The 26038-nt window shown below is 39.3% G+C and overlaps 1 protein-coding gene across 7 annotated transcripts in view; it reads left to right on the top strand.

The window, feature by feature from the left end:
- The window catches only part of TMCC1 (transmembrane and coiled-coil domain family 1), a 159699-nt gene extending 134444 nt beyond the window's left edge, over positions 1 to 25255 (top strand). For 5 of the 7 annotated variants that reach the window (XM_060766251.2, XM_060766250.2, XM_060766253.2 and 2 more), the window contains 3 exons: positions 6700 to 7631; positions 15736 to 15871; positions 20631 to 25255. In XM_060766251.2, coding sequence (XP_060622234.1) covers positions 6700 to 7631; positions 15736 to 15871; positions 20631 to 20945 — 1383 coding nt within the window. In that variant the 3' untranslated portion in view covers positions 20946 to 25255. Of the gene's footprint in view, positions 1 to 5709; positions 5871 to 6699; positions 7632 to 15735; positions 15872 to 20630 lie in introns of those variants that run through there. The other 2 variants (XM_067463498.1, XM_060766252.2) reach the window with 2 other exon arrangements.
- The last annotated feature ends 783 nt before the right edge of the window (positions 25256 to 26038 follow it).

The raw sequence follows: 26038 nt of genomic DNA, 5'->3' as shown, positions 1-26038 counted from the left end.
CATGGCACCCTACGTGTGTTAATTGAATATACAGCAAAAGGAACGCATTAGAGAAGGTTTTCACTCTAGGGAAGTTGACTTTCAATAAGCATTTTTTATTTTTTATGTTTACACTCATCAATATAAAAGACCACTGAAAAAACTATTATATCAGACACTGAAAGACTTCTCACAGTCTTGAAAAATTTGTGTCCAGGGTCACAATTTGCATCATTCTATCACCGTCCAACTTCTGTGTAACTGGCTAAATACCTGTGGATTTACAATAACTCTATTTGGGGCATCTTGAGAGAGAATTGATAATGTCAAAAGTTCATACTAAACATGGATCAGTAAATCTTAAAGGTGCTCATGGATTCATCTCCCCACCCTTTCTATCTTTTTTACACTGTGACAGACTAACCTGGCTATTTCTTCGAATGGTATTGCTGAAGTGATTTTTAAAGCAGCATTGGTAAACTGAAGTTCACTAAAAACCAAAGTACTGCACTGAGTTTCTGTGAACCTTAGTTTACAGATTGTGATCTCTGCAATAGCAATACACTTATAGATAGGCCACCTCTCAGTAGAAAAGTCAACCTGTTATCTAAAGTAATTGATACCAAGCCAGTGATATGAATATACCAGCACACTGAGAAAATCATTTATGTATATATTTTTTTTCTTAAGAATGACATCAGGTGAATAAGTGACTGCAAGGCACTGACCATTTCCTGAAAGAAAGATACTGAGCAATAATCCAGCTGATGCCAGTAGGTAACTCAGTCTGCAGTCTTTTAAGGACCTGATGCAGCCAGTCATAATTCCTGGTGATCTCATGTCCTCCCTTTACCAACTAAGGCCATGTCCTCCGATGACATTCAGGTCCCCAAAATGCACATGTCACTTTTAACTGACCATGATTCATTTTCAGTATGTTCTTATACAGCGATTGGGTGCCTCTTTAAATACTGAGCAAACAACATTTATCTAAATACAACTAGCCCAGAAGGAAGAGAAGAGTACTGAAGCTTCAGTTTTAGCAGCCCCTCACAACTCGTATTGAAGTTGCATTTATCATCATATTGTAACTGACCACCAAGTTGTGATTGAGCATTGCTGACACACAACAGGCAGATTTCTGTAGGCATGTACAGTCAACTGTGTAGGTTATAAAACATAACAGGATAGATTGATGGTTCCTTTTGCTAGAAGAAGACATGGACTTGCTCTGTTTTGAGTACTTTTGCCTTCTAACGAGTGTCATTTCCTCTTGCCCTGGAAGGAGCAGGAACAAATGTCCTTTCATTAGGCCAAATGCATGACCATCCATGGATGTTGGATCTGGCTTCTTGTTCAATTCAAGAAGTGCAAGCAGTGATTGACTAGGGCATTATGTCTTATTTAAATGGAATAATGCAAGCTTGCAAAAGGTAATTACTGAGAATGTTAGCCAAGTTGTACTTGTGTGTGTGTGTGTGTGTGTGTGTGTGTGTGTGTGTGTGTGTGTGTATGAGTGTGTGCGTGCACGCCCAGGCCCTGAGATTTTCAGGAGAGGCCTTTCTCTCAGTTCCACCTTCATTTCAAGCACGATTGGTAGGAACGAGAGAGCAGGCCTTCTCGGTGGCTTCTTCTCGACTCTGGAACTCTTTGCCCAGAAAAGCCAGAATTGCCCCCTCCCAGCTGTCCTTCCAGCAGCAGGCTAAAACCTTTTTATTCAGACAAGCTTTCAAAGAAGAGGTTTTTAAGATCAAGTCAAGGGGTACTGTGGTTTTAATTTTGAATATGTTTGAATTATTTTTAACTGAATTTTTAAATACTGTTTGTATTTAATTCTATTTTAATGCATTTTAAGGTATATTTTTATACTTTAAATTGTGTGCTAATTCTTTTATTTCAAGTCACTATGAGTCCCCTTCGGAAGAGATAAAGCAATAATAATAACAATAATAATTACATCATTCAAAAATACATCATACAGTTCTAGACGCTTGGGAAGTGTTTGACTTGTGGTTTTGTGATACAAAATCCAGCATATAGATCTTGTTTGCTGTGACATACTGTGCTTTCATGTCAATAATAATGATAGATAGATAGATAGATAGATAGATAGACAGATAATAGGCTTCACACTGAAATATTCTTGTTGATTTGCCCCCCTTCCCTTAAGAATTATGCTGGTCTGAATCAATATATTTTTAAGTAATTATCACCAGGACCATATATTAAATAAATCTTAATTTTGTGTTTGAAAGAGTTTTGATTAAGACTGCATAAATATGTGTATTTGTATATGCACCCCTTCAAGTACCCTGTTTGGTAACCCCATGAATTTTATAGAGTTTTCTGAGACAAGGAATACTCAGAAGTGATTTTGCCAGTTCTATCCTCTGAAATATAGCCTACAGCAATTGCTTCATGGGTGGAGTCCCATCTATGTACTAAGCAGGGCTGACATTCATACGGAATCTGCTGGCTTTAGGATATCTTGGCCCTGATGTTAAACTTTATTTTTGAAAGGAAAAGCCGAGTTTCTCTTTATAAGAGTGAAGGGAAAATCTTTTGTTTTGTTTTTGCATGCTAGTTGCATCAAAAATAATTTCAGTTTTTAAAAGCCCAGTTACACAACTAAACACTTTATTCTGGTAAAATTATGTTTTTAATTTAACCAGTTAATCAGTGCAGGGTGGGAGGTAATTCAAAGTTAGATGGTTTGTGCCTCACTTAATGATATAAAACTGTAAAAAAGCTTCACTAAACCAGTAACCTTAAACCAGTATTCTGCACTATCCTTAAGTTTCTTTTTCATAATCTAAACTGGCAAAAAGAGAAATTGAATATCTGTTTTGATTGGACTGAAGCAAGATCTGTCATTTAATCTACGGTAGAGTTTCACTTATCCAATCTTCTCTCATCTAACATTCTGTTTTATCCATTGCAGTCTTCCTCCCACCTGGATCCACAGCTATTTCACTACACTGCGATGTTTTGGTGCTAAAATTCGTTAATACAGTACTACTTACTACATCACATTACCATGTATTGAACTGCTTTTTCTGTCTATTTCTTGTAACATATTTTGGTACTTAATTTGTAAAAACATAATGTAATTTGACATTTAATAGGCTTTTCCTTAATCCCTCCTTATTACCCAACATTTTCGCTTATCCAATGTTCTGCCGGCCCGTTTATGTTGGATAAGCAAGAGACACCGTCATCGTCATCTTCCTCCTCCTCCTCCTCCTTATTACTTATTATTATTATTATTATTATTATTATTTCAGGAATTAATTATTAGAATTTTAAAAATTCGTCTCCTGTTAGCAAGACCACTTTTTTAGTAACTCTTATTCTTCCCTACTATCTAGATCCTTCGTGTCAGATCAATACAAGAATATCTTAGAATTTTGTAGGTTGTAGAGTTGTTGGCGACTCCATATCCATTATATTAAACCTATAGTTTTAGAATACGCTGCAAGGACATACCATCAGAGTTGCGAAAGCTAAAATAAACAACCAGTTTGTGTGTGAGACCTCAAGGGTGTTTTTTGACTGGAAAATGGGTGTTGATTTCAGTTTGCTAAAGCTTTGTAATGACTGACCTTTGTGCAGACGAGCTGCATACTTATAAAAATAGGTGGAAATGTTTCCTGTAGAGATAAATAATAATATGTGGGTAGATAATTACCTTCAAACGAAATGGACGTGTCTATTTTCAAGAAATCCAGTATGTTGACTGCAGGCATAAGGAAAAATCTTGTGTTATGGTTTTACATGCTAGTTACATCAAAAATAATTTCCATTTTTAAAAGCTCAGTTATACAACAATACACCTTATTCTTTTAAAGTATTTTAATCTATATTTTTGTTTAAGTTTATTTGTGTGGTGGTCCAAAAGGTGTTCACTTTATGTGTGAAATTTAAAGTGTTTTTCTGGAATAATATTCAGTCAGTAAGTCTGTTATTATGTTATTAGTATGACTGTTGCAGTTATCATCATCATCATCACATATTGAAAGCAAATGGCATTGATTCCTGCTTTTGCATAATCTTGCATTTCTGTACTGTGAAATATCTAGTCTGTTATCTGCTCAGTTCTTGAAGAACTGAGATCTTATACTCAGAAATACAAATGTTTATATATAAAGAATTCAATTGGGCTGAGGCAGAGGGGGTCAGAATTAATTTTTTTCTAACTGACCATTCTAAGTTTCCGGAGTTTATTGCCTAGCTTAAAGTTGTTGGCCTTTGGAACCCATTGGAACAAATCATTCCCATAGTTTCCCATTTGGGCTTTCCATCTAATAGAATGAAAAATTACAAATTAGCCAGCTTTCATTTCCCCTTTCTCTGAATACAAAATGTGCTTGCTGAACTGCTACAGAGAAGAGATCCAGAGTATCTCTGGTTGTCTCCTCCAAGAAGGTGTGACGGTCAAATTTGCATCATTCCATTCTATACAGTTTCTGCAGCTTTCATATTTATCTCTTTCTCTGTTTGTTTTACCATAGGGAAGTTCTAAAATGTTCTAGATCTGTCATAGCACTGCTTACTCCTTATGTTATTGTTTATTCATTCAGTCGCTTCCGACTTTTCGTGACCTCATGGACCGGACCAACCTTGCACATTATATTTGCATCCTATGTTTTGAGTGTGTGCATGCATGTTTGCTTGTGTAAGGGCGGAAGTGTACAATCAACCATTTCCATTTCAACAGACTTCACAACTTCTGAGGATGCCTGCCATAGATGTGGGTGAAACATCAGGAGAGAATGCTTCTGGAACATGGCCCTACAGCCCGGAAAACTTACAGCAACCCATTTCCATTTCAGTTTCCATCTTCGATTTTCTTTCGTTACATTCCATTTTGTGAGGTGGACAGCCTTCCATTGTTTATGATATAATGCATTTAAATCTTCCTCACTGAAGATACCTCCCTAATCATTTACTCAAGGCAAGCACCTCAACCTCAAAACTGGCATGTTGCTTGAGGCTCAGTCTGCAGTTGAACACTCCCGCACAAAAATATATTATTTGCATTTCCCATTTTTTAGTAAACAAGCAATCCAAACTTTAGTGCTTTAATCTTCTGCACCACTTCTTCCTCTTTTAATTTTTTTTAACTGAAATCAACTTCTGTTGAACTAACCTGCCCCATTGTCTGGCCTTTCTGTGGATTTTTCTCTTAAAGTTTACTCATTCATTTACTTTTAACATTTTTATCACTATTTCCTCTAGTGTGTGCTCTTTCTCCTTCCCTATAATTGTTTAGTTCACAACAACAAACCTGTGAAGTAGGTCAGGTTATGAGAGTAGGACTAATCCAAGGTGACCTAGCAAGTTTTGTGGCTCAGTATGTAGTGGAATTTGGCTCTGCTCAGTTCACCCTCCTAAGTATGACACCCCTCTGGCTCAGTCCCTGGACCTTTGCCCATGGAAAGATTTTCTTTTTGCGTTAATTTCCACCTGTGTGTTATAGATAGGACAGTACATAGGTCATCTGGCTACAAGTCTTTACAGCTTCCTTTGTTTTGTTTGGATGGCTCTTTTTTTTAAAAGGAGAGTGAGGGAGGGAGAGCTGAGATCATCAGAAAGTCCCAGCCTCTTCATAATGTCATGTTGCTATTTTACATACTCCTGCTAGAAGGAGTCCTGATAGGTTCCCTGTTGGGGGAGGAGCTGCAGGGTAATTAAATGATTCACTGGTTTCTGTGTTAAGCTACCTCAGTTGAGACTTGGGTTTACAGCACTCAGGGTGTGCTGTGCATTAGGTTTCAGCAGCTCTAACCTAGGCATGTTGCTTTGTTCAAACCATGCATTGGGAAGAGCTGTTGCGCCTCAAAAAAGCCAAGGTAGGCAAGGAAAGAAGAGAACTTTGGTTGCAGGAACAGGTATTGAAAATCTAAGTTTATAAAAACTATTTAAATATATATACTGGTTAAAAGAAGTCAGTTTGCATAAGTTTGATGTTAATTTAATTTTTATACGATTCTTCCAAATATAGATGTTTAAAGCTTGTGTACATATGGATATTATTTTGTTTGGAGAGTTTCACCAGTTATCTTTTGATAAACAAAGCTTATTTCATTCAAGAAAATGAAGCTCTCGTGTGCATCCTACTATTCTACTATTTGCACCAGGTTATATATATGACTGTTTTAGGAGAATATACATGACCTAAGTTTGGTTCTAATAGACCCAAGGATGCTAGCAAACTGCGCCACCACATTAAGGTGATCAACAAATAAATGTGAGGACACAAATATACATTTTATGTGGGTACACAATTATATGGGTTTATTTTACAGAGAGACAAACCACTTCACTACATATACAAGAATTTTGGAAATGCCATATTTTTGGGACTGTAGAATAATAGCTATGGCTGAGTACTAGATAAAATTGTTCCTTTTGTGTTCCTTTTGTGTTGATTTTACTGAAGTTAGCAATGTTGGTTGAAGTCTTCTGATTTCATTTTTCCATGCTCAAAAATGGCAAAGGCATTCTCACAATTATATGGGTTTATAATTGCTGTTGCTGTTGCTACAACTGCTGTTGTAGATTGTGAGATTTCATCTGGAAATGGAAGACAAATGGAAGATAAATTTGTCATTTTATGCCTATTTAATAGTTTTCACTTCCTAAGAAAACAGAAGTGGCTGATGTTTCAAGTACCAAAGCAGTCTTTCATACTAGTATATTTTTTATTTCTTTTTCCAGATTGAACGACTAGATGTAAGCAGCCTAGCACCAGCATCAAGCACAGTGGTCTCCAGCACAGACTGCAGCATCAATGCCGACTCTGTTGATGGTACACCAGACCCACAACGCACGAAAGTGGCCATCACCCACCTGCAGCAGAAGATACTGAAGCTGACAGAGCAAATCAAAATAGAACAAACAGCTCGGGATGACAATGTGGCAGAATACCTGAAATTAGCCAATAATGCAGACAAGCAACAGAGTGCCCGGATAAAGCAAGTGTTTGAGAAGAAGAACCAGAAGTCAGCCCAGACAATCCTCCAGTTGCAAAAGAAGCTAGAACATTACCATCGGAAGCTGCGAGAGATTGAACAGAATGGCATCCCTCGACAGCCCAAAGATGTCTTAAGGGATATGCACCAGGGGCTGAAAGATGTAGGGGCAAAGGTCACTGGCTTCAGCGAAGGAGTGGTTGATAGTGTTAAAGGTGGACTTTCCAGTTTCTCTCAGGCAACCCACTCCGCAGCAGGGGCCGTTGTTTCCAAACCCCGAGAGATCGCCTCACTCATTAGGAACAAATTTGGGAGTGCCGACAATATTGCTAATCTGAAGGACTCCTTGGAAGAAGGTCAGGAAGATGGAACTGGGGGAAAGGTGTTAGGTGTTCATAACTTTCAGTCAAGCCCAAAATATGGCAGTGAGGAAGATTGCTCCAGCGCCACATCAGGCTCTGTGGGGGCTAATAGCACTACAGGGGTCCCCATGGGAGCGCCAAGTTCCAAAACAAATACTATGGAAATGCAGAGCTCAGGGTTTGATGCAATACTGCATGAGATTCAAGATATCAGAGAGATGCAAACACGGCTGGAGGAGTCATTTGAAAACCTTAAGGTTCACTACCAGAGGGATTATTCCTTGATAATGCAGGCTCTGCAGGAAGAAAGATATCGGTGAGTATGTAGTCCACCATCCTTTGATCATATTAATGGTAAGGCCTGTCCGGAGCTATCTTGACATATGCATTCACCCAGCACTATTGTTCTCATGTATCTCAGGTACTATCCTTTAAAAACATTGTTCAGTTGAGAGGCATCTTCCTACTCCATTCTTGCAAGCCCAGATTTTCTCCCTTCCTGACTTTCATTCCCTGTGGTTACACCTATCTCAGAATCATTTTGTAACCCTGTCCTGCAGTTTGCCAGCCATTTTCATAGTCCCAATCTTATGGTATGATGGATTTTTAGGTGCACCCTGTTTTGGTTACTTCATAGGTTATCGGTAAGGGAGTCTTGTTGGAGGATGGATTTTTCAGTGCATCCCTTATTGGTTGCTTCATAATTATCAATAAAGGGGTAGAGAAGCAGGGAATCTTGTGACGAAGTACCTCAAAGATGTAGATCATTTAGAGCAAGGGTGTCAAACTCATTTTCATCAAAGACCACATCAACCTTCTGGTTGCCCTGAACCATGGACAAAGAATCCATGGATACAGAGGGCCAAATACATTTTTTTTACATAGTAGTTGGTGCTCTTTAGTTTTTACCCCATTTGATTCCCCAGATGTTATTAAATGACAACTCCCATCACTTTTGATTTTCCTCCATGTGGAATTGTAACTCAACAGCACTTGTGGCTCTGAGGTTGGGGAAAAATTAAAGTCAGACATCATGCCCACAAGCCTTGTATCTAAATCCAAACCTCACTCTCCTGACTAAACACAACAAACTGTGGCCGTTCAGATGTTACTGTGTCACAATCCTCATCAGTTCTAATCATCTAAGAGTTGTAGCCTAGCATCTGGAGGGGCTACATAAAAGCATAAAAGCATATGCCAGGCTGGATTCAGCTCCCAGGCCTTGAGTTTGACACATGTGGTATAGAGCCTTACAGCTCCAAACACTTGGACCAGGAACTGAACTATCCCAGTATGTGCTACATGTAACACTGGTTCCCAACATTCCTAACACTCATCAAAATTCACTGTATTGGTTGGTATTCTGAAATATGCCTCTTTAAAGGAATAAAGGCCCTTACATGTCCTACCTCTACACATACCAAATGGAGGCAATTATAACTTGTTTCATGTCAAAATAATTTTCCTAATTTTCCCATTCCAAAACTAAAAAAAAAAATCTTACACAGTCTAAAGTAAACAGCTTTTTTCAACTTGATTGAAACCAATCATCAATTGACTTCATTACTAGACAGAATTAGTTATTATGTTCTGTTTTGGCATAAATGTACTTAGGATGTTTTATAAATTCTTCCTTGGATACCAGACTACTGGAAACAGAATTGATGAGTTTGAGTTATTTCAAAATCATTTGCAGACATCTGCTAAAATTGTAACTTTAATCTATAATCCATAATCCACTTGAATGAGTGATGTGCTAACTTTATACTTTGATAATTACGATAGATATGTAATGGCTTGCATAAATAGCTAAAAATGACAAACTTGAACCTTAGCATTTTCTCTTTTTTAAAGAGAGTTCTTTCTTGTTTCCTTCCTGTATTATGTGAAAACAGCTCTATAGAAGTTTGTTTGACTGGTTAAATTATATACTTACTCTTTTCAACTATAGTGACTTTCTGACATTATGTACTGTGACAAACAAATGACAAACAAATGACTGAATTGACAGAGTAGCTTTTATAAGCCATGTGTATTTTATGTGTAAAATCTGGAGGCTAACAAGGACCTAAAAGCAGTGGTTCTCAGCCTGTGGGTCCCCAGATGTTTTGGCCTTCAATTCCCAGAAACCCTAACAGCTGGTAAACTGGCAGGGATTTCTAGGAGTTGTAGGGTAAAACACCTGGGGACCCACAGATTGAGAACCACTGCCCTAAAGGCACCAGATCCTGTTTGATATTAGAAGCAAAGTAGTATCAGCCCTAGTTAGCACTTTGATGGGAGACTGCCAATAAATATGAGGTATCGTAGGCTATATTTTAGGGGAAAGAACTGACAAAACCACTTCAGATGATTCCTTGCCTAGAAAACCCCTATGAAATTTGTGGGTCCCCATAATTGGACAGTCTACTTGAAGGCACATACATATATTATACACATGGAGGCTAGTAATAGTTAGAACGGAGAAGCAGGAGGATAGGAGACATAGGGGAAGTTAAGTGGTCAGCTATACATGTGTGGCACAAATGAACAGAGTTCCTCTTTCTAGATTAGTGCATCTTTTTGTAAGTAAAGTTTGCTTTCTAAAGAAATTGAAAGTGGAGGGTCTTATTGCCAGCTGGCTTGAGAGACATGTAAACACCTTAACTTCTTTTGTTTTTTTAAAAACAAAGATAATCTCGGGCATTTAGTACTTTTGAAGAAAAAATTATGCTATCTTTAATTTGATTTAATTTTTAAGAAGTTTGAAGTTCCCCTTCTGGCAGCTTCTGTATCACCATTCTCGGTTAGCAGAGAATACTGTCTTTCAGGTACCTCATTTGAATTTTGCCTGGAAACAAACTGGTAGCCAATTGAGCTGTTGTATCAAGGGACTTGTATACTCCCTATAAGTAGCCCTCATCCGTAGTGTGACTATACTGTTTTGAATCAGCTGAAGTTTCCAAACATCCGGGTGTAGAGCACATTGTAGTAATCCAAAAGGAATGTCATTCAGGCATGTGTCACTGTAGACAGATCAGGCGGCTCTAGGAATGGTGCACAAGCCTTAGCCATGAAAATGCACTCCTTCCCAACACCGAATCCCAGCATCCATATTGAGTTGTGGGATTTAGGACTACATCCAAGGGGTATTCCTTTGTCTGATAGTCATAGGGTTCCTGCAAAGGATCCAGCTTTTAGTTCCTACACCTAATTTTTCAATCGAGAGTGCTTGTCTTTTGTCTTAAACCTGATTTGTCTTTCATACTTAGGCTGCCTTGTTTCTGGCCCTGTATGTTACTTTTGCCTTTGCTGGGCTTTGGTCTTAGTAAAGTTGCCTCTCCTGTTTTTCCCCTTCTCCACTCCTGGCCCCGGCACTTTTTTTAAGGATACTATGATTTCTGTACGTCACTCCCTCTCTCTTCTGCAATGTTATAACTTGTTATAGTCTGAGCAAAATCTGTGCTGTCTGCCTATTGGACAGCTGATGTGGCCTCATACATAGTCCAGATGGATTAGCCACTCCCTTTAGCTCTCTTTTAGTAATTCAGCTCTGACTTCATCTCTGGGTTGTTGTTTTTTCCTTACTGCTTTATCAGCGGCCAAATTCCAAAACAGATAGGGGCTTATCTGCTTTTAGAATTCAGCAGATGTTTACTTGATAAAAAAGGACTTTCTCTGCTGTCCTGTTGAATCACTTTCATTACGGAAGATACCACAATAGACTTTTTTTGTGCATCATGTAACCTGAATTCATAATATTCGGATGTGTTCAGCTGGTTTCTTATTTATCCAACTTCCAGTTTTCTTGGGTCGCCTGAGAATGTTGATAAGCATACTGCCCAACATTTTTTGTTTATTTAAAAAATATTTACTCAGAATTTCATTTTTTATGTTGCTTAATAGTGTGTAGAGTCATTCTTTTATTCTTAGAGTCTGTTTTACTCATAGGCTTTGTTTAAGAGACTACAGCATGTCTCGCAATTCTAAAATCCGCCCATCCCTGCCTATGTGCAGATATATATAGTCAGAACTCTGTTTCAGAAATGTATCTAACACTCACATGTCCAAATCGGTTTTTTACTGCTTTGAATCTCCTTTGGCAGAGAAAAAGCAGGGTATGAATAACAACAACAACAACAATAAATATTGAGCCATGCAGAGTAGTACAGTGCTTAGAATCATAGAATCATGGTGTTGGATCAGATCCCAAGGGCATCCAGTCCAACTACCTACCATGCAAGAACACCCAATCAGAGCACTCCGGGGAAGGGGACTCTACTACACTCTGAGGCACATGTATCACTGTCAAACAACTTCTATCATCAGAATGTTCCTCCTAATTCTTAGTGTAGTTTGAATCCTTTGCTCTGGGTCTTAGTCTCTGTAGCAGCAAAAAACAAATTCAATATGACATCCTTGCAAATATTTAAACAGCATGTCCCCTCTTAAACTTCTCTTTTCCAAGCTGTAAACATACCCAGCTCTCTAACCTGCTCTTCCTAGAGCTTGGCTTTCATACCTTACCCAGGAAGCTGTGTCACTCCAGTAATCACCTCTCTTCATTGGTAAACACCCCTTGGGTTGGTTGATCAAGCAGTCACCACAGTAGCATTGTCTAACCAAGGGTTTCTTAATTTTTTTCTCTCACAACTCCTTTCCATCTGGTATTTTTTATGACCCCTTTCCACCCAAAAATCTTTTACATTATCTCAGGTAGATGGGTATATAAAATAAGTAGAAAAATCAAACATATACTGATGATAATTCAGTCTTTGTCGGGCTTGCTAAACAGGCTGGTTTTTCTATTTCTGAGGTACAGTTGAAGTATTTTCTATACTGTAAACACTGCATGTTGTTGCTAACAGATTTGTGTAAATATCTAGATAGCATTCAGAAACCTTTTACTGTTGCAACATTTTTCATCACCCCAACATTGAGCTAAAGCAGTGGTTCCCAAGCTTTGGTCTGTGTACCACCAGTGGTCCACAAGAACAAAAATATGGTCCATGGCCTCATCATTACTACACCGATGCCTTGAAACCACGTGGCAAAAGCCTCTTATAGTGTCGAGGCAATGGGGATGTCAGGAGGGAAGAGGCTGACTACCGATGAAAATTTACTACTACCACATCAGCTCTAGATTATTAAATATGGTTTTCTGTGGGCGAGCAGATGGCGACTACTGGATGGCATATGTTCTGTATCAGAAACTAGAGCTGATGTGGTGCAATTTTCAGCACCGTAAATAACCAGACCAAATCTAATGTTGACAAAAACCAATTCGTAACCCTTTTTGTACTAATGTTGGAGAGTGGTCTCTAGTCAAGTGGTCCCTGGTCAAAAAAATATTGTGAACCACTGAGCTAAAGGAACTGCATTTGGGTCGGCACCCACAGTGGTCTAGCCCACATTTTAATAGTTTCTTTGTGAGAATATAATTTGCAACCTTATTGAAGGCCTTATTGAAATCAAGATATGCCCACATCTGTGCCATTTTCCCACCAACTCCAATGTGAATGTTTTGGCCCATTATTCACAACTTCCAAATGTTCAAGAAAGCTAGATTTACATAGGTTCTCTTTAGAATAGGAGTGTTATGAAGCCCTGAGAGAACAAGATTTGAGTTGGTGAGGCAACCCAGGATTCCTCTGAAAAGGAAATGAATATGGTTGCATAAGGTCTTGCCGTGTTATGTTTATCCCATGTGTCATTCTGCTCATGCATGACATGTAAACAGTAGCAGTGATACTCTACTGATATCTGTGTTTATCACACAAGCTTTCTTGTCCTTACCAGAAGATACAAGCCTTGAATTTTGAGATTCACATCCAGTATTTATTTTTCTTAGTTTTAACAAAAACAAAGCCAAACAAAAATATTCATAAAGAACAGTAGGCTTCCGCCAATGTTTTGTCAGTAGTCTTCCTATACAGCAAAGCTTTCTGGGTCTCCTCATCCTCTCTGGAAACCCATGAACCCATCAACACATTTTTGGAGAAATCTTCCAGACCTCCAGGTCAGATTTGAAAAGAGGATTGCTAATGGGGTTTGCTAAAGAAGTATGTTCTGTCAAGGTAACAACATAACTGAACATTACCTTTTAAACAATAGCAACGATACTAAGATCAATTTTACGTGAAAACAACAAGTGCTAGCTAAAACAGACCAGCAGAAAAAAAAGAAGACATAGTTTTATATATGAATCTCAATGTCGTTATCACCAGAATATACTTGACTCAGCCTTACTACTTACTCTCTTAGCGGTGATTGCAGCCACTTGGATTGCAGGTCAAGAGGGAAAACAACCAAGCAGAATTTCCTTCTTCTCAACATTGAAGTAGAAATATACACAAAACTAATATTTTGGTCTGAAAAAGGAAAAGTAATATTGGAAGTTTCCCAGTCTCAACCGGCACCTAAAAGAGGAGTGAGAAGACAACTACAACTCTGGGGCACCTTTTTCTTTCCTCCCCCCCCCCCCAAAAAAATAGCAAAAACAAAACTAGGAATAACTATCCATTTTAGGAGATACTGAGAGCACCTCCTGTGTGCTTGAGGAGTTGTCTATAAGAAGGGTGGGTGAGGATGCTTTTCCTTTGAACCATTTCATGCCTCGCAAAGCAAATCCCACCCCCTCTCTCAAATCTTTTTCTTGGAGTATAAAGCAAAGAGTGGTCCCACTGAACATGGTGACTACTTTAGAAGAAATGTACATAATATCTGTAAGGCTGCACTTATCTTCTTATGCTTCAATTGATTTTATTTTTTGGAAAATTCACTGTGTTGAAATAAGAGGCACTTGAAAATTTCACAGGAGCAGCAAGAGATAGAGATAAATACAGGTGGAATGAAATACTCTTGGTTTGTTGGTTTCTGCATCTATTTTCTCTTTGGTTTTGGAGAAATAGTATTTTGAAATATGAAATGAAAAGAGCTCTTTCAAGTGTTGGTAAAGGGGGGATGTTGAGGATTCAACAGAATTCTGCATTTCTATATTGATTTCCTGTTAAACTAATCATAAAAGCCAATGGGCAAGCATGAAATAGAAAACATCAGGGCATCCCATTTAGGCATATTTCAGCAAAAATGGGGCAACAATCTAACAGGCATTCTGCTTCTCTAAATTTTCTAAATACAAACAAACAAAAAACTCAAGAATGCTAAAGTGATGTAACTCCCTAATATGGAATCTGCTTGAATGTGTCAGAAGACAAGAATATGGTAAGCATGAAATGTCAAGAAAGGAGACTGTACTGCCATTTAGTTATACTATCCCTACTGCTTTGATGGAACATTTTAAAAAGGCCCACATGGCAACTCTAAAATCTGGACAGGCAATATGAAATCAACTTTAAGATTCCAGCAGATTAGCAAGGCTGAGAGTCTTCCCCTCAGAAGCACCCACAGTTTTGAGGCAGAGCAGTAGGAATCCAAGTATATCTGAAAATGCTCTTAGCCAATCTGCAAAGTTCTAATCTTTGTGTGAAGGCATCCAGTAAGTGGATATGGAGAGGCACTCTGTACCTCTTCAGAGGTACTTGAAGATATCTTTCCTTGATATATTCTGAGGTTTGAGACTTGGCATAGGAAGCAGATGCCAGAACTGAGCACAGATTAACTGGTGCAGGAACATTTGGTTTGGTTTGGCCTGCCTCCCTAAAATGGACGGCACCACGCCAATTCCATTCCGAGGCCCCAGCTCTGTAGGTGGCGTTTTGAACTCATGTGTTGTGTTTCTTTGGAATTAAGGGTATGGAATGGGTATTATCAGATCTGATTGTTTGTAAGTTAAAGGAATGTAAGTTTGACATTAAAAGTTCCATATTTTCCTTTGGAGAAAGCCAAGCAAAATATATTAACAAGTAATGGGTCGTACCCTTTAAGACTTCCTACTTTCTGCAGGAAATCACTGTGTGAATTTTAATATGCTCTTAAGTTTTCATAGTTTGAGAACAATAATTAAAGTGTGCACATATCTGTGTGGAACTGTTTGTTAAGTACATTTGCCGTTATAGGCCCACTGCGTCTAATGTTTAAATTAGTACTTCCTTTTGTATTGTTAAACTTTGGATCCAGCCATTCACACGGCCTTTCCCGTAAAAAATATAAATAGTTTCAAATCAGGCTAGTTAGGTTACACTATGTAACATAATTTTTGTTCCTGGGTTATAAGTATCATTTCCTAATTGGCTCTCTCATAAAAACATGGAAAAAGTTTATTAAACTGCAAAAACTTTGTTTTTGCGGGACATCCTGCAGCACATTTTGCTATCATTTTTCAATGAATATCTCATCAAGTCTCAACCAATTCAACTTCATTTATGGTAAGCCGCAAAAACAGTTTCTGGAATACAACTACTCTCAAAGTAAGTACCATGCAATTAAACAGGAAAGCTTTCATTGCAAGGAGCTAACAACCATATTTTTTTTTGTTCTAGTTGTGAACGTCTGGAAGAGCAGCTGAATGACTTGACTGAGCTCCACCAGAATGAGATCCTCAATTTAAAGCAGGAATTGGCCAGCATGGAGGAAAAAATAGCTTATCAGTCCTATGAGCGAGCCAGAGACATCCAGGTTGGTGAATATGATGCAAATTTCCACCTTGCTATGTCTGTGGATCCATTTTTACACACTTATTGAGCTATTACAGTTTTTATGACAATATCCATTTATAATGAAATTCTGTTCAGTTCTGAATTGTCTTTGTCACCATTGCTCTGATTCCAGTACATGCCATTAAGATGAGTCTGCTTAGTATCATACAAAGACTTCTCCTTTATAGCCCAAAGTTCAAATGAAGGCTAGCCTGGTCTGCTAGCCGAAGCTATTCTAGAGCTTTGGGTGATGAGACCAAAAGGCTGTCCTGTGAAAGAAAATAGTTTTATGGCATTGTTTCCAGTAAGCTGGTGGCAGGATGTGTCTATCACTAATTTTAATACAGAAAGACATAGAATTTAAAAGAGTAGCTGGCTTTGCATATCCACTCTATCCTGTTAGGAAGCAACCAGTTCAATGTTGCTTGTCCGAATAAGGTAGCTTTTGAAAGGAAAGGGCTTTGGTTTGTTTGTTTTTGGCTTTTGTCTGAGTATGTAAAGTTCAAAAGTCTGAAAAGTTAATTTTAGAAAGTAACCGCTTCAAAGGAGGTAGCACGCAATAGATTTAACAGTGAATTCCAAATCCATAGCCTGAACATTTTAATACAATTCTTTGTAAGTAGCAAATTTGTCCAAGTATTGAAACCTGAACAGTCTCACAGTGATGGTGCAGGTAACTGACAAACACAGTATTGTTGGAGGCTAGATTAGACATGAAAGCAGCCAGCATATGTGTTTACATTGGGAGTCTCTAAACACAAGTGTTCAGCAGGGAATGCCTGTGTACATGGCTAACCATTGAACAAGTTGGCTGGGGCTTCTGGTACTTGGAGGCCCAAACACCTGAAGGGCTACAGGTTGAAGAGGCATGTCTTGGGGAATGATTACTTACTTACTTACTTACTTACTTACTTACTATATTTATATACTGTCTCTCATGTTAGCTCACATTCTTTTTCTGCAGGAGTTCAGATTTTCCATGTTTGGATTTGTACTGATAAGCTAAAGGGAGTAATTAATACTGGTGGTACTATTGCAGCCCTAGCACAACTTACAGGCATAGATCAGTTAACCAAGTCTCTGTGTTCCTGGGCATTACTTCTTTAACAGAAAATTTAGTATCTGAGAGAGTTTCTTACACCACAGAAAGAAGCTTATTTCAGCTAACATTTTACTCAAAACTAAAATATGCACATGTCAAATCAGCCAGACAGGTCAGATAAGCCTTGCGTGAGCAAGCCAGAAGGACTGCGTGAGGAAATAAGAAGTATTGTGTGAGTAAGCCAGAATATGGTGGTTGAGGTAGGCTCCGCAGAAGGCAGGGCATTCCTAATTTTAACAGCAAACCTTCCCAGCTGGAAGAGTTCCAATTTTAGATCAGAAAAAAGTGTGACAAACCGTTTTCTGAACTGAACTGTTTTACAATTGCAGAAGGATTTAGGAACAAAATATATAGGTTATGATGTATTGTCGAAGGCTTTCATGGCCGGAATCACTGGTTTGTTGTAGGTTTTTTCAGGCTATATGGCCATGTACTAGAGGCATTCTCTCCTGATGTTTCGCCTGCATCTATGGCAAGCATCCTCAGAGGTTGTGACCTCACTACCTCTGAGGATGCTTGCCATAGATGCAGGCAAAACAAAAAAACCTACAACAACTCATATAGGTTATGTTTTTCCATCCTAACAAGGAAACAGCAGACTCTTGCTAAAGGGATATCAAGTCAGTTTGTTTTAAGGAAACCTTTAGAGACAGAGCACAGATAGAAACAAGGTGATGCCTGCATTGTTCAACTCCTGAATGAAACATTCATAGTGTAAGCAATGGTAAGGGCAACAGAGATTATGCAGTAATTCCCCTTTAGGCAGAGAAATTTTGTATAAGCTCCATGCTTTTGTTTTCTTTTTAGCATCAAGATATAGCCATACCTCCGTTATTGAAGTAGATGCATCTTCAGACATTACTTCAGCAAAAATGTGATATTTGAAGCAGAAATAACATGGAAATAATATTGATAGGTTTCTATGCTACAAAAAGAAGAGTAATTTTTAATGTATATTTATAACTATTCTAATGTATATGGCTATATTTTATTATGTGTTTTACGTTGTGTTGGAAGCCATCTTGAGTTCCCCGTCGGAGGTCGAAAAGGATGGGGTATAAATGTTCTAAATAAATAAATAAATAAATGTTTAACTCAAAACTAAAATATGCATATGTGAAATAAAAACACAAAGTGAAACAATTGAAACAAAAAAACATTTTGGACCTTCTAGAGACCACTTGAAAGCATCTTCCAAAATGTGTCCGGGGATGTATTAACCTTTCTTACAATTTCAGTTTGGGTAGACAGACATCTACCCAATTCTTTTTTTAAGATATATAGGTTATGATGTATTGTCGAGGATGCTTGCCATAGATGCATAGAATGTCAGTGGTGAGGCAGATTTCTTCTATGTAGTGTCTGTGAAATCACACATATGGGTTTACTTTGCACATGCACAATGCAGTTCAGAACCTTCTCGATATTTTCTATTGAAACATTTTGATGCTACAGCCTCAGTTCCTGTTTTCCATGCTGATTGCAGCTAGGAAACATCGGTTTGTGCCTTTATTGTTTTTTCTCTAACAGTTTCTCTGGACTTTGTTTTTGCTGTCTTTCTCTATTCCTGACTCCATGCACTGTGTTTGTTATGTTATCTTCCATTTTCTGTCTGTTCTGTTGACTATATATGGTCACTTAGGGAATTTTGTGGAGAACTGCTGTTTACTGTGCCTGCTGTAGACACACGGGCATAGATGCAATAGGGCCAGATAAAGTAGAATTCCATTGCTTCCAGCTTCAGTATTGTTTGTTGCATTGTTTAACGCAGATACTCTGTTCCAACATGCCACCAAACATCTATGTTTCTCCAGGTCTATACCATCCTACCAATGCTGATGTTTGCCAAAAAATGTCCAGCTAGACAGAAGCTGAGGATTTAAAGGAGCCAGAGTGGGCATATTTTGTAAAAAGGAACTTCTCTGTCAGAGACTTTGTTAAATGGGGTATGAGAGTACTCAATATGGTGTAATTATGACTGTACAATGAAACATCACCATTGTTATTTATGTGTGAAATATGAACTGCCATGCAGAAAACTTAATTTTTTAGACAGGTGGCTAAGAATTGGTTGAGAATGGAGAGTAATCCCTGGCACCTGAAAGTTTCAGCTTCTCATTTCATCCCCTTCCATGTAGTGCTATTTGTATAACAGAGACCAGTGACATCAAAGCATGACATGGAGTATCCTTGGAGATAGCTGCCATCTATTCTTCTTGAAGTCCCATCATTCTTTTCTGCCATTAAACTGTTGAGTGTAGTTTCACATAAAAGCAATAAGACAGAATCCTCTTGTTCATAATATAAAGTCCCTGTATAAAGGAAGCAGTGCAGAGGGACCATAACTTTTGCTGCAGGATATAAAACCATTAGACATTACTCACATCCTGCAGTGTATAACCGAACTTCAGGAATGCCAGAGGCATTGCAGTTTGTGCATCAGAAGCTCTTTATTTGGAGGATGTGCCAGGCCCTGCTTTCCATCATTGCCTTGTCATCTGCCTTATGCTCTTTGCATTTGATTTCCCATCAGCAGACTGGCATAACACCGTGCACACATGTCTAGTTGCACACTCATCATTGTTACCATGTGAGTAATATAACTGTCCAAAACAATGTCCAGACTGTCAGCAATCCTCGAATTGAGTAAAGGTGGATTCGCTTTCCCATACACTCATCCCATTTCCCCAGTTGCAATACTGGAAGAATTCAAGGACAAAGCAGGCCATCTAAGGTCGTGCTCTGGCTGAACTGTCCTCTCCTGTCTTCTACTATCCTGCTCGATGGATCCTTATGACTTCTTATTTCTAATACAGTAGAGTCTCGCTTATCCAGCATTCCGTATTATCCAATGTGCCGTGGCTGCGCCTGCCTTGGAAGAATAAAAACAAGGCTCTTCGTCTTCCTCAGAGAATTGCAACAAGGCTCCCCTTGCTTCATTCCTCTCGTCCTACTCCGGCTCCTACTCCAGACTTTGCTTCCCTCTTTGCTGTGTCTCTCCTCCCTGGGGCCTTGCATTAAGCCCAGGTGAGGCTTCGGGGAAGTGGCCTCCGTGTGGGTAAAGGTAGAGCCATGCCGGGGCTGCCCGCTGCCCTACCTGCTCTGCCAGCCCCACTTTCTGGCGCTCTTGTCCTCAGCGCCCATCCTCGCCTCACCCCTCTCCCTGCAGCCCTGGCATGTCTCTCCCCCCCCCCCCCCCTTCTCTCTCTCTTGCCAGCAGTGCAAATTTTTGCTTTAAGGAAGAAAGAGGGAAATAAAGGAAAAGAGAGAGAGAGAGAGAACTGAAGGCAGGAGGCAAGGAAGGGCGGTCACATGTGGGAGGAGCCTAGGAGTGATGTCAAGAGCCCCCGCTCCCTCCCTCCTGTCTTTGCTTGGGTTTAATAGGTTTTTCCTTAATCCCGCCTTATTATCCAAGATTTTTGCTTATCCAACGTTCTGGTAGCCCGTTTTTGTCAGATCAACGAGACTCTACTGTACCAATTTCTTTTGATGTATAGAAAGTAGACTTAGTTGTAACCCAACTCGGGAGATTTCTCTTTAACCTGTGAATTATGTAATAATAAAAGGCAGAATATAACAAACAAATGTAACATTAGATGTCATATGATTAGTGACCTCTGTTTTCTCTGATTCTCAGGAGGCCCTAGAGGCATGCCAAACAAGGATCTCAAAGATGGAACTCCAACAGCAACAGCAGCAAGTGGTCCAGCTGGAAGGCCTGGAGAATGCCACTGCCAGAAACCTCCTGGGCAAGTTGATCAACATCCTCTTGGCTGTCATGGCAGTCCTGTTGGTCTTTGTCTCCACCGTGGCCAACTGCGTGGTCCCCCTCATGAAAACTCGCAGCAGGACGTTCAGCACTTTACTTGTAGTGGTCTTCATTGCCTTTTTCTGGAAGCACTGGGATGCCATTGCTGGCTACTTGGAACGGTTCTTTTCTCCCCCAAGATGATGTTACGAAGAACTGGCTGTTGCCCCTCCCGCCCCAGGGCCCTCTGGCCAAGGGAGTGTGGCAAAGCTTAGTCAACAACTCCTTCCTCCGCTGAAGTTTTAAAGTGTCAGAGTGTGAATTTGTTTACAGTTAAAATAACGTTTTTTCTCTCTATGAGACACATTGGCAATAGTGTTTTTTAGATTTTATTCAAGAGCTCTTTTTTGGCAGAAATCCTGGATAATTTTTATGTAGCATGGTTCTCTTTGGATGCAAATCTTATTATTCCTTAAGTGTACAAAAAAATAAAACACCAATTTGGAGCACACCAATGGGCAATTTAAATTATGACTCAAGCTACTGTACTAAACCTGTTGTGAAGAAGAAAAGACATTTACACAAAGCATAACAAAGATTAATCCAGTGCACAAATGGTACCGCGATGACCCCATAATGCTACTGTGAAACCTGACTACATTCCATGTCTGAATGTATGGCTTCAGGGTGACTTTCTCTAATGGAAGACCAATGCAATGCGTGGAACTCCCTGGATCTATTGCTGGGTTTGTCTGTTCTTTTAACTGAGCATCCACACTCTTTCTCTAAAACCTGTTCAATTTTTTGACTAAGGATATGAAGTGGATGCGTTATACGACACACAGTTACTGCACAGTTGTACTACAGTATTTTGAAGTAGCCCTTTAAATACTTTAAGCAAATGCCCTTGGTCGCACTTTTACTGTTTTTTAATATGTGTATAGTCACAGATTTAAAAATCCGAATGGCATACTTGAAGAGTGTAATACTCAAACTCTCAGTGCTTCCTTATTGTTTCTAATAGGATTTTTTATTATTCTTATTGGGGGTTGTTTTTCAATTCAGTGGTTGGGCAGGTCATTTCTTTTCCCTTTTGAAATAAAGAAGTGATGTTCTTACATGAAGAAATGTGTGAATAAATGTGAGCTGTCTTTGTCCTGAACCAGTTTTGAGGAGAGAGCAGAAGTGGCTTCTCATGCATCTTGAAGGCACAGCTTTTCTGATGTGATCTGTTTCCTTCTTAACTTGCAGATGCAGCTCCACGAAAAGAGATCTTCTTTCTCCTCCTGTCTGTCTTTTCGTCATTTTTTTTTCTTTTATGGCAGGGAGGAGAATTAAAATCTCATCCCTGGGTCTGTTGCATCTAGACTCAGAATATATTCTTGTTTTTAAGGAAAGAAGAGAGATAGCCTTTTCAAAGCAAGTGACTGAGTGCCGGTTCTGTTACGTGAAAAGTGATTGGTACCTGGGAATCTTAGTCTCACTGGCCATTTGTAAGAGTTAAACTTTCTGTTTAGGCTCTTGCATGCCAAAGTTGGGGTTGCCACTGGAAGAGCTCATGTCCAGTCAACTTCAGGTCTGTTTTAAAAAGTTACCCTGTTTAAGAAAAAACTAAATGTTTAAGGAAACAAAGGGCCAGTGCTTCCGGCAGGGATTAGAAACATGTAACATTCCAGATGGTGGATTGCAACTCTTATCCAAGCAAAGTCAGTGGGAGATGGGAGTTATAGCTTGGCAAATCTGAAGCGTCACATGTTTCTCTCCCCTGCTTTATATATTCCCGAGTCAAGTTATGATTCAAATGAACCCCTGATAACTGAAACCAAAGTTGTCCTATTAGTAAACAAACAATGCGTCTTGTTGGTCTTTCCTGGTATGTTTATAGCCCCGCTCTGCATCTTGTTCCTATATAGTCTGTCTTAGTGAGAGCTGTCTTCTCTTCACAGGTTATAATAGGTGGTACAGCTCTACTAACAGCAGGTTGTACCTTACCAGGAATTAAGGAAACAGAACTGCCAGTGGCGTATACTGCCCTGCTTACCCCACCTCCACTGCCCTGTTTCTCCATGCAGCTTTTCCATGTCTCTTAAAAAGGAAAGCAGGGGCTCACACAAGTGACCCCCACATATTTTGCCCTGGGCAAGAGATGCATTGAGAAGAGAGGTGGCAAATGAACAGCTTGAGAAACCTCCTTGCTTTTTGGAACTGTGTGGCTTAGCCCTAGAATGGTAGCAACCTCTGTTACGTCCATGACTCCGCAGCTATGGTGTCATATCTTTCTGGAGCCTTTTTCTTTGTAGTGGCCTACAGGGTTTATATCTCTAGAACTCAGACCTTTTCTTGAATCTGTTTTTCTTTTCTTTTCACTATGAATCAGTAAAAAGGAGAAAGAAAATCTTCTATATTGCTGACATTTCATCACTTATTGCAATTTATCTGTGGCCAGTGTTCTTCTCTTAAGAACCTGACAAAATGCCCAAGTGACCTACAATGATGCCTGACAGGGAATACAGGAACTCTTGTTAGGGCTTTATTCTCTAGAACTATGTTGTGATGTAGTTTACATTCATGCATGGGATTTGTTCTTTTTGGTTGCTGTTGGGCAGCAGTGGGAAATTTTCCCTCAGCCCTGATCTTAATCTCAGCGATTTTACATATCATTCCCAGACTCATAAGTCTGTGTACTCAAATTCTTCATGCCAATATCACCACACCTTGTCACTGATCAAATATCTTGCCTGTCCTTTTAAGGAAATAACTTGCCAATGTCAATAGACTTGAGCCAAATAATAAACATTCCTGTTTCCCCTAATGTTAGAGATACAGAATTGGGTTATTAATGTTTATCTTGGCCTGCCACAGCAACACTCTGTTGAATTTATGCTGACACTGCCTGATATGCACAGACTCAAAGGGATCCTACTTTCCCTACACATTTCTCCTGATTTTCATAATGATCCCCTACACTAAGTAACAAGGTCAGACTTTGGACTGCAACTATTATGTTTGAAATGAGTTTCTTCCAAAACTTCCTGACCCCATCTTCAGATTTTTACTGCAGACACGTTGAGCTCAGGGTACAAAGCAATGTGAAATGAAACAATAAAATTCATATTTGTTGGTGCTCATCACCCTGTAAAATCTAAAAAGATGTTTTTATTCTTCTACTTGTAAAAAAAAATAAAATCAGTTATAGTATTTGAATTCTGAGCATACAGTATCTCATGAAAAGGAAAATAATTAACAGAATCCTTAATCTCCCAAACTGTTCTGTGAAAGTCTTTTCCCCTGTAGTTCTCAATATCTTTTGAAATCTTTTTAAAACTGCTGCCCATGCTTTGTGAAGTTGCGTTCACTCTCTTGACAACCCTAACGCTAACTCTTGTGTCATCATTTTGCCTTTTCTTTTGCTAGTGGATCATACATTCCCCTCCTGTTGGTCTGAAGGGCTGTGACTGCATCAAAACTGTTTTAACAATGTTAATTGTTTGAAAATGTGACTTTAGCTTTAAAATCCCCAGTTCCTTTGCAAGTGCTGTATTCTTTCTCTTAAAGGTGAAGCATTCCTGGATGATTTGTGAAAGGCAGAGGCTGCCAGTGAACAAGTCTGAGAGCAAGTGAGAGAGAGAGAAAGAGAGAGAGAGTGTGTGTGTGTATCTAATGTTCTTCTGATTACTATTACTGGTGTGGCACTCTTGAGTTGAGGAATTGCATAGTTTCCTATTTGGATAGAGTGAAAGGTTTAGTATGTTAATCGCATATCAATTGATTGCAAAAAAAGAAGAAGAAATGAATGTAACAGGTTGCCTTGATGGAAAAGGTTACATGTCAGCACATTTTCCGTGGTTCATAAGACATCCTTTTTTTCCTTTTAGTTGGCTATTTAAGAAAGAACTCAGTTGAAAAGCTAACATTTTAAGATTTCTTTTGTTCCTTCCCACCATTGCATGATAACTGAGTACATTCTGAATATGAACTTAGTGATGACACTTCATTGTTTACTCCAACTTTTGTGGATACCCTCATTGGAGAGTTTTGTTGGTTGATGAACCAGCCTAAAGAGACACAATAATTCAGCCCTTTAGTTGGAAGTAGGACCTCAAGAAACAAAAGCTGCAAGCAGTACAAGCCAAGAAGCCAGGTGGTTGCAAGCAGGTGGGTGGGGATTTTCCTTGGTAGGCTCACTTCCCAGTTCTAAGAGGATTCTGAATGTGGCTGAAGAGTCCTGTGTGTGCGTCTGCGTGTGTGTCTGTGTTGTGTATGCAGGGTGGTATCGTGCATTAGTAGGCAACTGACCTAGCGGTAAGTGCGTTTTTTAAAAAAGTATGAAATAAAAACTCACTTGCCACGGGATGAAGAGTACAGATATGACACTTGTGAAGGTAACACTGTAGTTTATAGTTCTTTAAGCTGCTAATTGTTGAGAGGGATTGACTTTTGTCTTGTCTGGTTGTCACAGGTTTGTCTGTGACATATACTGTATATAAAATTAAATAAAAACCTCAGATATTAAATATTTTGTGTTGTCAGTATTTCTAAAAGTTGGCTGTGGAGGGGAAGGTGGGATACCATTGGTATGAAAAGGATAAAACTCCAAACAGCTCACACTCTTTCTCAGTGTTGGCTGGGAGTTTCCATCTGACAGCATCGGGACGGCCACACATCCCACATAAAAGGTAAAGGTTTCCCCAGATATTAAGTCTAGTCATGTCTGACTTTGGGGGGTGGTGCTCATTTTCATTTCTAAGCCAAAGAGCCAGTGTTACCCATAGACACCTCCAAGGTCATGTGACCAGCATGAGTTCATGGAGCATGGGCCCACACATTCTGTATATGTTAGACTTGCAAAGAAAAAAGTACAGTAGAGTCTCACTTATCCAAACTTTACTAATTTTGTTGTTGTTTATTTGTTCAGTCGCTTCCGACTCTTCATGACCTCATGGACCAGCCCATGCCAGAGCTCCCTGTCGGCCATCACCACCCCCCAGCTCCTTCAGAGTCAAGCCAGTCACTTCAGGATACCACCATCCATCTTGCCCTTGGTCGGCTCCTCTTTCTTTCGCCTTCCATTTTTCCCAGCATCATTGTCTTCTCCAAGCTTTCCTGTTGGAAAAGTGAAGCCTTCTCCTTCACTCAGCCAACATATTATCCAACACAGTCTGCCTCCCACCCAGATCCACATCTGTTTCAAAACATTGCAATATTTTGGTGCTAAATACAGTAATTACTACATAACATTACCATGTATTGAACTGCTTTTTCTGTTGGTTTGTTGGAAAACATATTTTGGTGCTTAA

The sequence above is a fragment of the Anolis sagrei genome, chromosome 2 (genome assembly GCF_037176765.1).
Source record: "Anolis sagrei isolate rAnoSag1 chromosome 2, rAnoSag1.mat, whole genome shotgun sequence".
NCBI classification, from domain to species: domain Eukaryota; kingdom Metazoa; phylum Chordata; class Lepidosauria; order Squamata; family Dactyloidae; genus Anolis; species Anolis sagrei.
The sequence above is the reverse complement of the archived record's forward strand: the minus strand, read 5'-3'. Positions and strand labels throughout refer to the sequence as shown.